Genomic DNA, 12,500 nt, shown 5'->3' with positions numbered 1-12,500 from the left:
CACATTATTTTCCACATACTGTACATTATGCTCCGTCTTTCTGAAACATGTCCATTTTTACAAAGCTCATCGTTCTGAGAAGCGAGGCGAGCTCTGATTGGCCAGCTATCCAGTGCGTTGTGATTGGCCGAATACCTCAAGAGTGTGACGGAAATGTTACACCCTAACGTTTCCTAACGCCGACGAGACTAAAACAATAAAACCCAATATAAATGAGGCATTAGTTGCATCCAGTGGGGAAATAATTACTGATTATAATGACTTATACTGTCTTTTTATATTACCACGTCTGCGTTTGTGATCGGAGAAACGACAAACAACAAGAGCTACTCTACACCGCTTAAAACTCGTGTTTGAATCGTCAGTAGCAGAAACACACTTACAGGCTGTGAGTCAGAAGCGTCAGACTGTCTTTGCAAAGCTGGAATTGCCCCACTTTATAGAAACAGCCTTTGTGCAGCCAGCATTGTAGCTACTCTTCCAGGTTCAGGAAATACTCCTCCGTAAATTGCGCTGCACACACTCTAATATTTGGGTTGATCTGTTCTGGAACAGTGTTGTAAACACAACTTAACCACTGATTTCTAGTTGTGTCCTCTTTTGGAAGCCCAAACAAAGTACTTTCACTTTCACAACGAAACACAGCGTCTCCAGGACATGGCGCCGGCGGCAGCAACAATACTACAGCAAGAATAAAAGCAAAGCCTTCTTTCATTGTGTATACATATGGGCGGTGTTATGAAAATCTTCCCACATCGTGACGTAGACATGTGGAGGCGTGTTTGAACGAGCCATTTTAGGAGGCAGGTGGGCAAGTCTTAACTTTTATAGAATATCTCTTTAGGTTTTAGACTTTAGTCTTTGCAAGGAAAGGAAGGAAAAGGAAAGGAAGTGACATGTGGCCAAGTATGGTGACCCATACTCGGAATTTGTGCTCTGCATTTAACCCAAGTGTACACACATAGCAGTGAACACACACCCGGAGCAGTAGGCAGCATTTATGCTGTGGCGCCCGGGGAGCAGTTGGGGGTTTGGTGTCTTGCTCAAGGGCACCTCAGTCGTGGTATTGAGGGTGGAGAGAGTGTTGGTTATTCACTCCCCCAATCTGAAGTTGACTCCTTTAAAATAAACGTAACTTCAGGGATCATATGACCCTTTAAAATAAACATAACTGCTTCAGTTATAATGTTTTCAGTAAGTGTGTGTGCGTGTGTGTGTGTTTCCATTGTTGAACATTATTCATAACATCTTTTATGTTCCTCTGAACAGGTTTGAATGACATCAGGAATAAATTATGATTTTTGGGTGAAATTTCTTTAGCCTTTCTGCAGGAGTCTACTGTACACATGACTACACCTCTCTCTCTCTCTTTCTCTCTCTCTCACACACACACACACCCACACACACACACACTCTCTCTTTCTCTCTCTCTCTCACACACACACACACACACACACAAACACTCTCTCTCACACACACACACACACACACACACACACTCTCTCTTTCTCTCTCTCTCTCTCTCTCTCTCTCTCTCTCACACACACACACACACACACACACACACACACACACACACACACACACTCTCACACACACACACACACACACACACACACACACACACACACACACACTGTCTCTTTCTCTCTCTCTCTCTCTCTCTCTCTCTCTCACACACAGATCATGTAGAATAGATCAATCCATCAGTCTCACTGGTACAAACGGCCGTTATGTAATCAGACTGATATGAAACGAACACAGAGACACTCTATTAGTCTGCCCAAACGTTCAGCTCTCTCTGTGTGTGTGTGTGTGTGTGTGTGTGTGTGTGAGTGTGTGTGTGTGTGTGTGTGTGTGTGTGAGTGTGAGTGAGTGAGTGTGTGTGTGTGTGTGTGTGTGTGTGAGTGTGTGTGTGTGAGTGAGTGAGTGTGTGTGTGTGTGGGCGAGTGTGTGTGTGAGTGCGTTTTTGTGACATATGAGGACACAAATGTGTATAATGACACAGGTATGACAGGTATTACAAGGAGAAGGTGATTTATGAGGATATATTTCCCCATGTCCCCACTTTTCAAAACGCTTATAAATCATACAGAGTGAGTTTTTGGGGGGAAAGTAGAGATGCACAGTCTCCTGTGAGGGCTAAGTTTAGGTGTAGGGTTGGTGTAGGGCAATAGCACACACAGTTTGTTCAGTATAAAAACCATTACGCCTATGGAGAGTCCCCATAAACCACAAAAACCAACGTGTGTGTGTGTGTGTGAGTGTGTGTGTGTGTGTGTCCAGTATAAATTAAAGATGTGTGGTTCAGTGTTGCAGGTTTAGTCTGAGCATGAATTATTCATCTCTCTGCTCTCCTCTCAGATGAAGTTTTCATATGGAGTTTGTCGCATTTTAACACATTTCTGAGATGTTTATGAATATGTTCACTATCACAACTTCAGCATATTGTGTATTATTGTATTTTGAAAAGTTTAATACAGCCATTATATTAGGGGGGTGCCCTGAAATATATTACTATTGTTCAGTAGAATGTATGTAATAGGCTGCTACCACTACTACTAAAATTATTAAAACCTTAAATATACACATTATATATATATATATATATATATGAAAAAAGTTACTTTTAACCAATTATACAAATTGAAAGTCAATTTTACAGTTATAAAGAAATGGCAAATAACGTTCACAATATCAATATTTAAAAATTCACTAACTAGATCTTGATATCTCAGTGCTTCATAAAACAGCATATTTTTTTTAATTAAATTTTTTTTTTTAATCAAAATTTAGATATCGATATCTCAATATTTCTTAAAATAGTATCATATAATAGTATAGTATCATCATCAATAAACTTAATAATTAGACTAATAAATATGAATCGTATTAGGGATGCGATATTGGATTTTTGCCGATATCCAATATGCCGATATTTTTCAACTAATTTTGGCCAATACCGATATATATCCTTTTGTTTGGAAACAACACCAAGTCTCTCCTGTGCAGAAATTATAAGCTAAATATTTTTAATTTTGGTTAGTTTTTAACAAGAACTTATTTATTAGAATTAAATAAAAAATAATGAAGGTTTTTTTTAACAGTACATTGAAGCTTTGAAAATAACTATAAATAAACTATATATAAATCGCTGCAATTTTCCCCAGAAAGATGCAGTGTTAACCCTAACATTTTATTTTAAGATTTAACATTTGTAGATGGTCTAAAACATAAGAGTTGTACAAATGTTGAAAATCTTTAAGAGCTCATGTGTTTAAAAAATAACACATATTACACATTAATGAATAAATCAGTATATATAAAATTATTTAATTTAAAAGTGTCATGTTTGACAGATTAAAACGCCTTACTGAGCAGTCATTAGGACTAATCACACCCTGAGCACATGTGAGTTAACATCTTCCTCTTATCGGCAAGTCATATCGGCATAATGTTTCATATCAGGCCGATATTTACATTTAAAGCCATTATCGGGCGATTCCGATATCTGTCCGATAATATCGTGCATCCCTAAACCGTATACTTTTATTTAAATTAATATTGGTCCTCCTAAACTTGAATTTGGATCTGTTTTAGTTGTCCTGTTAGCATTTCTACAAATTAAATGAATAATGAATTAATATCAATAATTTAAATCATTATTAGCATATGGTTTAATATAATGTTCCTATAATGTGCATTTAATGTTCATCAACATTTTTTGTGACATCATTTCGTCTTGTAAACACTATGTACTGTGAAGACAACTATTTTAAACACTACTTAAATACCTTAGTTCTTTTATTTATTTATAATGTCGATTAAATGTTCATTAACACGTCATCTTGTCTTGATCAACATGAAATCACACACACACACACACACACACACACAGCAGAGATTTAATTTTCTCTCTGTTGGAGGCAGTGTGTGTGTGTGTGTGTGTGTGTGTGTGTGGCTCCAGACACACGTGATGTGTGCAAGCATCCAGTTTCACACACCAATCTGTCCAGATCTCACAGCATCAAGTGATTCTGGACTCACTTCAGTTCTCTCTGCTCATTCCTCTGTTGTTTTTCTGTTGAAATCAACGTTTAAAATTCATTATCACTGCAACTTTAATTACCAGTGAAGCCTGATCTAACCAGCAGAGCACAAACACACTCAGTGGATGTGACATTGTTGCTGTTCCCTGAGTATTGATTCATGTTGATGTGTGTGCGGGAGGCGTTTATGTCACACAAGCCAAGCTATTGTAGACACATGCACCATCACACACAGATAAATACACTCACAACTCAATTATTACAACAAGCCTCATATAATGCTGGAAAATTCATCAAAACATAAAGGCATAAATGCTTGTTTTCTCTACACTGTAAAATTATTGGAGATTATTGGAGTATGTTTTGCTATAGGAAAAACCATATTTCAGTCTTTCTACTTCAAAATTTCATGTTTAATTCAATGCGTTACTTGCCATTTCTTTATAATTAACTGTGAAATTTACTACAGATTTCCGAATTTTTATTGCAATATTACAGCATTTAATTGGGGGGGGGTTTGAATAAATAAAATTATTATTTTTTAAATAAAAATGTAAAAATAATAAATTTTTTATATATTCATTCCAAGCTCAAAATTCTCTTTAAAAAGCTTATTTTTTAAATTAATTTTAAGAAATGTAAAATTTTCTTAAATTCTAAAAACTAAAAATTTGTGACCCTGGAGCACAAAACCAGTCATAAGGGTCCGTTTTTTATTATTATTGAGATTTATACATCAATCATCTGAATAAATAATCTTTCCATTGATGTATGGTTTGTTAGGATCGGACAATATTAGGCTGAGATACAACTATTAGAAAATCTGGAATCTGAGGGAGCAAAAAAATCTAAATATTGAGAAAATCTCCTTTAAAGTTGTTCAAATGAAGCTCTTAGCAATGCATATTACTAATCAAAAATGAAGTTTTAATATATTTATGGTAGGAAATTTACAAAATATCTACAATAGCTACAAATATACCTGTGCTACCGATGACTGCTTTTGTGCTGCAGGGTCACATATACATATATATATATATATATATATCTACACACACACATATATAATTGTCCTCATATCATAAATTCTTGACTCAGGCTCCTATTGTGACAACATGCCCCGCTAATGTGAATATTCAATAGGGGAAACTATAACGTTCAATATTAAAGAAGCGTCTATACAGAAACTGAATTAAACCAAAACCTGTTAAATCTGTCCCTATCTGTCTCCAGCGCGCGCGGCCGATTACATAACGCGCGTTCATATCTGGGGTCACGTGACGGCGTCTGGTCCCCCCCAACAGGTCTCGCGCTGTTTTCATACATTGATAAACAAACCCGTTCACCGGCTGACCGCAGACTTTCGCGCCGGTTTCTGGACCGAACCCGTTTTGTGAATCGGTTTCAAACGGACTGATGTTTTCGCGCGGATCAAACGCATCAGCACCGCGAAATAACGGACGGATTCCGCTCTTACCTGCGTCGCTTTGTGAAACTGCTTTTTCAGCCCCGCCACAGACATTTCCGCGCTTTATCCGGTCCCTCCGTTCCGCTTTAAGTGACCGTTTTATCGGTGTTTTGAGGGGAAATATCCGTTACGGTCGCGCGGACTCGCCGAGTGTCTGGTCCGAGGACGCGCGCGTGACGTCACACTACCCGCCCTGAGCGCGCGCGAATGACGAGCCCCAGAATCACAATCATAATCAGATGTGAACCAATAATAATCATTCTTCGCTTCTGAAAGACTCGAGAGGCGGTTTCTGAGCGGATCCGGAGGACTTCAGCACCGCGGACAGCAGCGGCGTCACGTGATCGCTCAACAATTAACAACTCAATTTCCAATACCCCGACTTTCTATTTGTCTTAGCATTTGAGAGGAGCAAAGAAATTCCAGCATGGTCTGTTAAAGCAGCCGGAGAGATTTCACACGAGTACATGAATGGAGAAACACATTCACATCAACCAAAGGTCTAGTCCAGATTTTTTTGACATGGGATTTGAACCAGGTGAATAAATCTATTGAAGAAGGGTGAAGAAACCTAAGGATCCAACAGTGATAAATTATATATGAGAGTTCTAGCAATAGGCCATTATTTGCAGCAGAATTGTCATAAGCATACACATTTCCTATCATAAACAAAATATCATCAAACTCTATCACAGCTACAATCCATCTGCCCTCAACAGAGAACCATTCCAGAATATTCCCTTTAACATCTTCCAGAAAGAATCGCTGCACCACCAGAATGATTAGTAATGACTGAAAAGGGCTTTGATTTAGCCACTGATTTAGCCAAAATCTTTCATCTGTGTTACTTAAGTATGTTTCTTGAAGAAAGTAAATGTTCTTTTTTAAAGAATGACAAAATAAAGCTTTTCTCTTAGTAATATCTTGAATCCCTCGAACATTAATTGAAAAAATATTTTGTTTCAAATGCATTTTTTCCCATAATAACAACATGCTTTCACAATAAGGTCAGTAACATATACTGTAAAAAATTAAAAATTAAAATTCAGATTTTTAAGATAAACAAAGATCTTTCCATTTTCACAATTTCACATTCAGTGTGTTACTTAGTGATTCTTTGTCATTATTTTGAGACTTATCATCAATTTCTGAGTTAAAACTGTAAATCTTTCACCAGATTCTTTTCAATGTAGAGTTAGTTCTGATATCATGTTGCCAGTCTCATATCTACTGTCATGGGTTGCTACGGTGATGACCTCTGCCTCCTCTTTAACCTTCAGTAGAGGTCGACACCTGCCTTCATTCGCCATGTGCTCCTGGAAGCTCTTTCAAGCTTCGTCAAGTTTATATTTATACAGTGGAGGAAAACATTCTCAGAATTCTATTTAAATTAAATAATACATTTTTTATTTTCAGTTACGTACATTGGGTTTTGTGTTGTTAAATTAATGTTTATAGTTTTTTTATAATATATTATATGTCTTTCTGTTTTTAAGGTGCTTGACAGTATATTATGAAAGGTAAAAAAAATAATTTTAGTAATTTGGTACATTAACATTATTTCAGTTAAAATTGCACATTTAAGTTAAATCTGCAAAACGTAAAGTTATTATCGTGAATTAAAACTAAAACCATCGCAAACATTTTTGTTAATTGAAAAACAGTTTAAATAAAATATAAATATTACTAAAAACTGAAAATTAGAAATATTGCCTTGGCAACTAACTGAAGTTGAAGCACTAAAATTACTAACTAGAATTAAATATTTAAGTATAATTAAACATAAAACGTAACACTTTATTTTAGGGTATCTTAACTAGTTGCTTATTAGCATGCATATTACTATTATTAGACATTTATTAGTAGTAATTAAGCACATATTAATGCCTTATTCTACATCCCTAATCCTACCCAACACCTAAATTTAACTTACTAACTATTAATAAGCAGCAAATTAGGAATGTATTGAGGGAAAAGTCGTAGTTAATAGTGAATAAGTGTTCTCTGTTCTAAAGTGTTACCCTAACATCAATGGCAGCAGGTGATCAGTGTTAGTACAGAACCGAGTCTGTGGACCGAATCAATGCCCATCAGAACCGAGTCTGTGGACCGAATCAATGCCCATCAGAACCGAGTCTGTGGACCGAATCAATGCCCATCAGAACCGAGTCTGTGGACCGAATCAATGCCCATCAGAACCGAGTCTGTGGACCGAATCAATGCCCATCAGAACCGAGTCGAGTCCTCCAGATCTGAAGTTACTCAGAAACATCAGCAGATCTCCAGAGACCGAGTGATCCATGAGCAGATCCTGCAGAGCAGAAGAGGAGAGAATGAACAGACAGCACTGAACATCTGACAAACAGCAGATCACTGATTCATGAACACTGAACCGAACACAAGAATCAACTGAATCATTCTCAGCCAATCAACTCAACACACTTCACCTGTTTTGAGTTCATCTGTGACTATTACTCTAACAATCTGATAAGATACAGATAATTTCTCAAATATTTATTACAATATATACTGATAAAGTCAACATTCACTTCAATGCTTGACCCAACTGAACTGTACTCAAACAGTGAATTAAGCTACAAACTCCATCATAAAGCACAATGTTTCCATCTCACATGTATTTTGAGCCGCAGCTCGTCATATTAATGTAGTTTTTCACTAGTTAGCAGTAAACCTGAATATCTTCCTAGCTTTGTGCTGGATGTCTTTGATGTGGAAATCTTGGGAATGGAAGACAAACCGATTCAACTGAGTGAGTCATTTGATTCAGATCGGGACTCGGAGCGGGTTCGCAAATCTTTCTCTTTTTTTATTAAACAGTACAAAATATAAAACCTTTAAGGCAGTAAAGTTGTAATACAAAACAAAAATAATAGTAAAGAAAGTGTACACAAATACAAATCCCTTAAGAAAATCTGGCTAACTAACCATGGTTTTATTATAGTAAAACTGTAGTAATAACCACATTTTTACTTCAAATACCATGGTAATGTATATACTTTTATTCATAAGAATTTCTAGGGGTTCCAATAATTGTGTCCAATGTATATTTGAGAAAAACATTTATTTCATAATGATATTTCCCCTCATTTTTAATTCTTATTATCCAATGAACGGCTCGATTTGACAGAACTGAACCCACTCAAGTCTGCATCCCTCTGCTGTGTGAGGAGGGTTCATTTCTGAGCCTTTTTAAAAAGGATCTAATCAGAACCTCCACTTAATGACCCTCATGAGATCCTTTTTGAACCGTTTTCTAGACCGCAATAACATTATTATTATTATGCAGATTCTGAAAGGGGGATGTAAACTTTTGACCTCACCCGTTAAAAATCTGAACAAGAGTGAAAGTGCAGCTTTAGAAAAGCCTGTAGTAAGGAAAGAAGCCACCAAGAAAGATGTTAACACGCTTAACAGCTACTGGAATACTTCTGTAAGCATGTAATTGGCACGTTCTGAGATATTCTGTTTGTTTTAAACAAACACTTTCTCATTGGATCTACGTGAATATTGCAGGTAACCTTTTTTGATGTCAAAGAGGTGAATTTTGCATCTATGCAGCAACACACACACACACACACACACACACACACCTCTGACATCCAGCATCTGTGTGAAAACTGTGTCAGAGTCACTGCCTCACATAATCAGGCATTAATTAAGCTTTAAAAGCACCAGAACAAAAAAAAAAAAAAAAAGTGGTTTGCAGCTTTTATGAGAAAAAAATACAAGTAACTTTCAATAATTCTCCTTATTGTAGAAGAAAACAAACGTTAGGCAAATAAATATTTCAATAAACACTGGTGTTGATTAAATTGTACATATTATTTCTACTTTAAATAGCTTCAATGTAGTTCATTAGTGTTTGTAAAGTCTAGCTTGACTGAACTGATAATGTGACATTATATTGACTGACAATAAAGACATTTCTGTTTCAAATAAATGCTGTTGTTTTGAACTTTCTATTCATCTGTGAATCCTGAAAAATAAACTGCATCTCGGTTTCAATGAAAATATTAAGAAACACAACTGTTTTCAACATTGATAATAATAATAATAATAATGTTTGTTGAGCAGTAAATCAGTATATTATTATGATTTCTGAAGATCATGTGACACTGAAGACTGGAGTAATGAAGCTGAAAATACAGCTGCAGATCACAGAAATAAATTACAGTTTAACACATATTCACATAGAAAACAGCCGTTTTACATTATAATAATATTTCACTGTTTTTAATGCATTTTTGATCAAATAAATGCAACCTTGGTGGTGAGCAGAAGAGACTTCTTAATAATTCCAAACTTCTGGCCAGAAGTGTGTATATTTTTAGAAAGACAAAAAAGAAAAGAAAAGCAGATTGTGCAAGCTTCAGTGTGCGACATCTCAGCGCACTCTGCCCTCGCTGTAGTTTTGTGTATGTGAGTGAAACATTGCAGCACTAGCATCAATAAACCACAGCAGATTTAATAACACTAGTTAAGTGTCACTATTACACATCATCCACAGGAAATGAGAAACCAGATATTATAAAGATGAAACGCTCCTGTGAATGTGAGCGAAACTGTCTGTCTCACAGTGATTCAGCTTCAGTTCATCAGTGTTTTCTCTCTTTGACTTTCCTCTGGAGATCTGAGAGCGAGTTTCTGGAGGAGACCGCAGCGTCTGTCAGAAAACACGTCCCATAATCCACCTCTGCTGACGGGGCGGAGGACGCAAGCAACTACCAGAAAAAGCAAAGAGACAGAGTTCACAGAGACTACATTACTCGCACACAAATATGCAACATTACTCATTTTTAAGAGAGTAAAAGTACAGACACCATGATAACATATTACTTCAGTAAAAGTACTCATTTTAATTGAGCAAACAGATACATTCATAAATTTCTACTCCAATAAAAAGTACTCACTTTGAATTTTACTAGAGTAAAAGTACAGATACCATAGTAAAATATTACATCAATAAATGTATAAATACTAATTTTCAATTTTACCTGAATAAATGTACAGATGATGAACAGATAGCATAATAAAATTATTAAAGTACCGAGTAAAAGTACCTGATTTGTAATGTAATAAGGTATTAAAAGCACTGACTGACTGATTGATGGTGAACTATGTTTATGCATTTTGCCATTTTATATACTTCATCCTACAATAAAAAGACTAATGGATTTGAGACACTGAATATGTATTGACCTGCAAAACAGTGCTTTTTTAAAATGTATTAATTATTAAAATTTATACACTGAAAACATTAAACTTCCGTATACTAAAAAATTTATTTTAAGTTACTGATAATTCAAGTGTGCAAACAAGTGAAAGCATTGTTAACCTTTTAAGAGGAACGCTATGCAAACATACAAGTTTTATAACCTTTCAACCTGCAACTAAAGATGCATGGGCATTCATTTGCGTTATTTTAATGTTATTTATAGTTTTTATACAGATTTGGACATGCAAATGCGCACATGTCCACATTCAAGCATTTCATACAATGGGCCAAAACAGCTCTGTCTTTCACAGCAGATTTAGTTCACAAATAGATAACAGTCATGACCTAAATATCATTTTCATTTAGAATAATCAATACTAAAATTCAGCTTTAATAACTTGCTTTTCCACCACTGGCTCTCACCGGTATCCAGCCGTCTCTCTCCCGCAGACAGGTGTCCTGTAGTTCACTCTTCAGCGCCGTGATGTGAGACTCATATGATGAGATCTCTCTCTCCTGAGATGATATTTTTGAGCACACCAGCTGATGCAGCTCCAGGAAACGCATCACCAAACGCTACAACACACACACACTCTCAGTATCAGTCATTCCCACTATACGTTAGGGCAGAAAATGTAATATGAGACTCCCACTCCACATTCTGCTCTGGAAGAGGGAGTATGTGACTGTTCTGTGTTATGAAGTATGCACCAAGTATGCTTCAGCATGCATACTAAGTATAAATGTTTAATATGAAGTATGCATCAGCATGCAAGCTTAATAAAGTGTGAATCAGCATGCAAACTAAGTAATAAAGTGTGAATCAGCATGCATACTAAAGCTACAATTATGAGGTATTAAGTATGCAACAACATGCATGCTTAATATACTTCATTTGAAGTATGCATCAGAATGCATAACTAGCATGCAAACTTAGCAAAGAAGTGTGAATCAGCTAAGTATGTACTGTACGTATCGGCTAAGTATTCATACTAAGTATGAAGTATGCATTCGCACCAGCACAATATGCACTTTGCATACTAAGTTGAAGAATGAGATTTGCAAGAGTTTGTACCTGACATGCTTCTGTCTCTGGGTTTCCCATGATGCTTTGCAAGTCTGATGGTATGAGGGACAATCTGGAGAGCTGTAGGGTGAAATAATCCTGTGAAGAGACTCTTCTGGACAGAATGATGTGATCTTTCATCTGGAAACCAAAGAAAACATGAAGACACGCAGAACAGAAAAACAAATATATCCTTAATATATTAATGCTGTTAATGTATGTTCTTGCCTCTTGTAAACGCTCCTCCACAGATTTGATGTAGCTCATCAGAGACTCTCTATTCCTGTAAACATACATGCAGAAATCAAAAATCAATGTAATATCATAAGTGAATATCATGAAACCTGTCAAGAAGTCCAGCTCACATTTCATCTAATATCATAAGAATCACATGAGAAATTATATTTTGCATAAAGAAAATGAGGCCTTTAACTTTTATTTTCTAAGTAATACAAATTTACAATTAAAATGAATAAATAATAGTAATAAAAACGTAAAAAAAAAAAAAAAAAAAAAGTAATTTACTAAAAACTGAATATTGTAATTATTAAATAACAAAAATGTAAAATTAAAACAAAAACTATTAAAACAAACAAACAAAAAACTACCAAATTCTAAAAAAAAAAAAAAAGAAAAAAACTAAATTTACTAAAAAGTAAATATTGTAATTGATTACCTGCA

General features: G+C 35.7%; 2 protein-coding genes across 2 annotated transcripts in view; both read right to left on the bottom strand.

The window, feature by feature from the left end:
* The window catches only part of LOC306861017 (endophilin-A1-like), a 23,436-nt gene extending 17,733 nt beyond the window's left edge, over positions 1-5,703 (bottom strand). The window contains exon 1 of the mRNA XM_079403073.1: positions 5,527-5,703. Coding sequence (XP_079259199.1) covers positions 5,527-5,571 — 45 coding nt within the window. The 5' untranslated portion in view covers positions 5,572-5,703. The remainder of the gene's footprint in view (positions 1-5,526) is intronic.
* A 2,615-nt stretch (positions 5,704-8,318) lies between these two features.
* LOC306860998 (coiled-coil domain-containing protein 171-like) overlaps positions 8,319-12,500 on the bottom strand; it is a 36,021-nt gene continuing 31,839 nt past the window's right edge. The window contains exons 21-24 of the mRNA XM_079403043.1: positions 12,048-12,102; positions 11,829-11,960; positions 11,177-11,329; positions 8,319-10,259 (exon numbers count right to left, since the gene is read on the bottom strand). Of these exons, the coding sequence (XP_079259169.1) occupies positions 10,134-10,259; positions 11,177-11,329; positions 11,829-11,960; positions 12,048-12,102 (466 nt within the window). The 3' untranslated portion in view covers positions 8,319-10,133. The remainder of the gene's footprint in view (positions 10,260-11,176; positions 11,330-11,828; positions 11,961-12,047; positions 12,103-12,500) is intronic.

This window comes from Barbus barbus, assembly GCF_936440315.1.
Source record: "Barbus barbus genome assembly, chromosome: 41".
Taxonomy (NCBI): domain Eukaryota; kingdom Metazoa; phylum Chordata; class Actinopteri; order Cypriniformes; family Cyprinidae; genus Barbus; species Barbus barbus.
The sequence above is the reverse complement of the archived record's forward strand: the minus strand, read 5'-3'. Positions and strand labels throughout refer to the sequence as shown.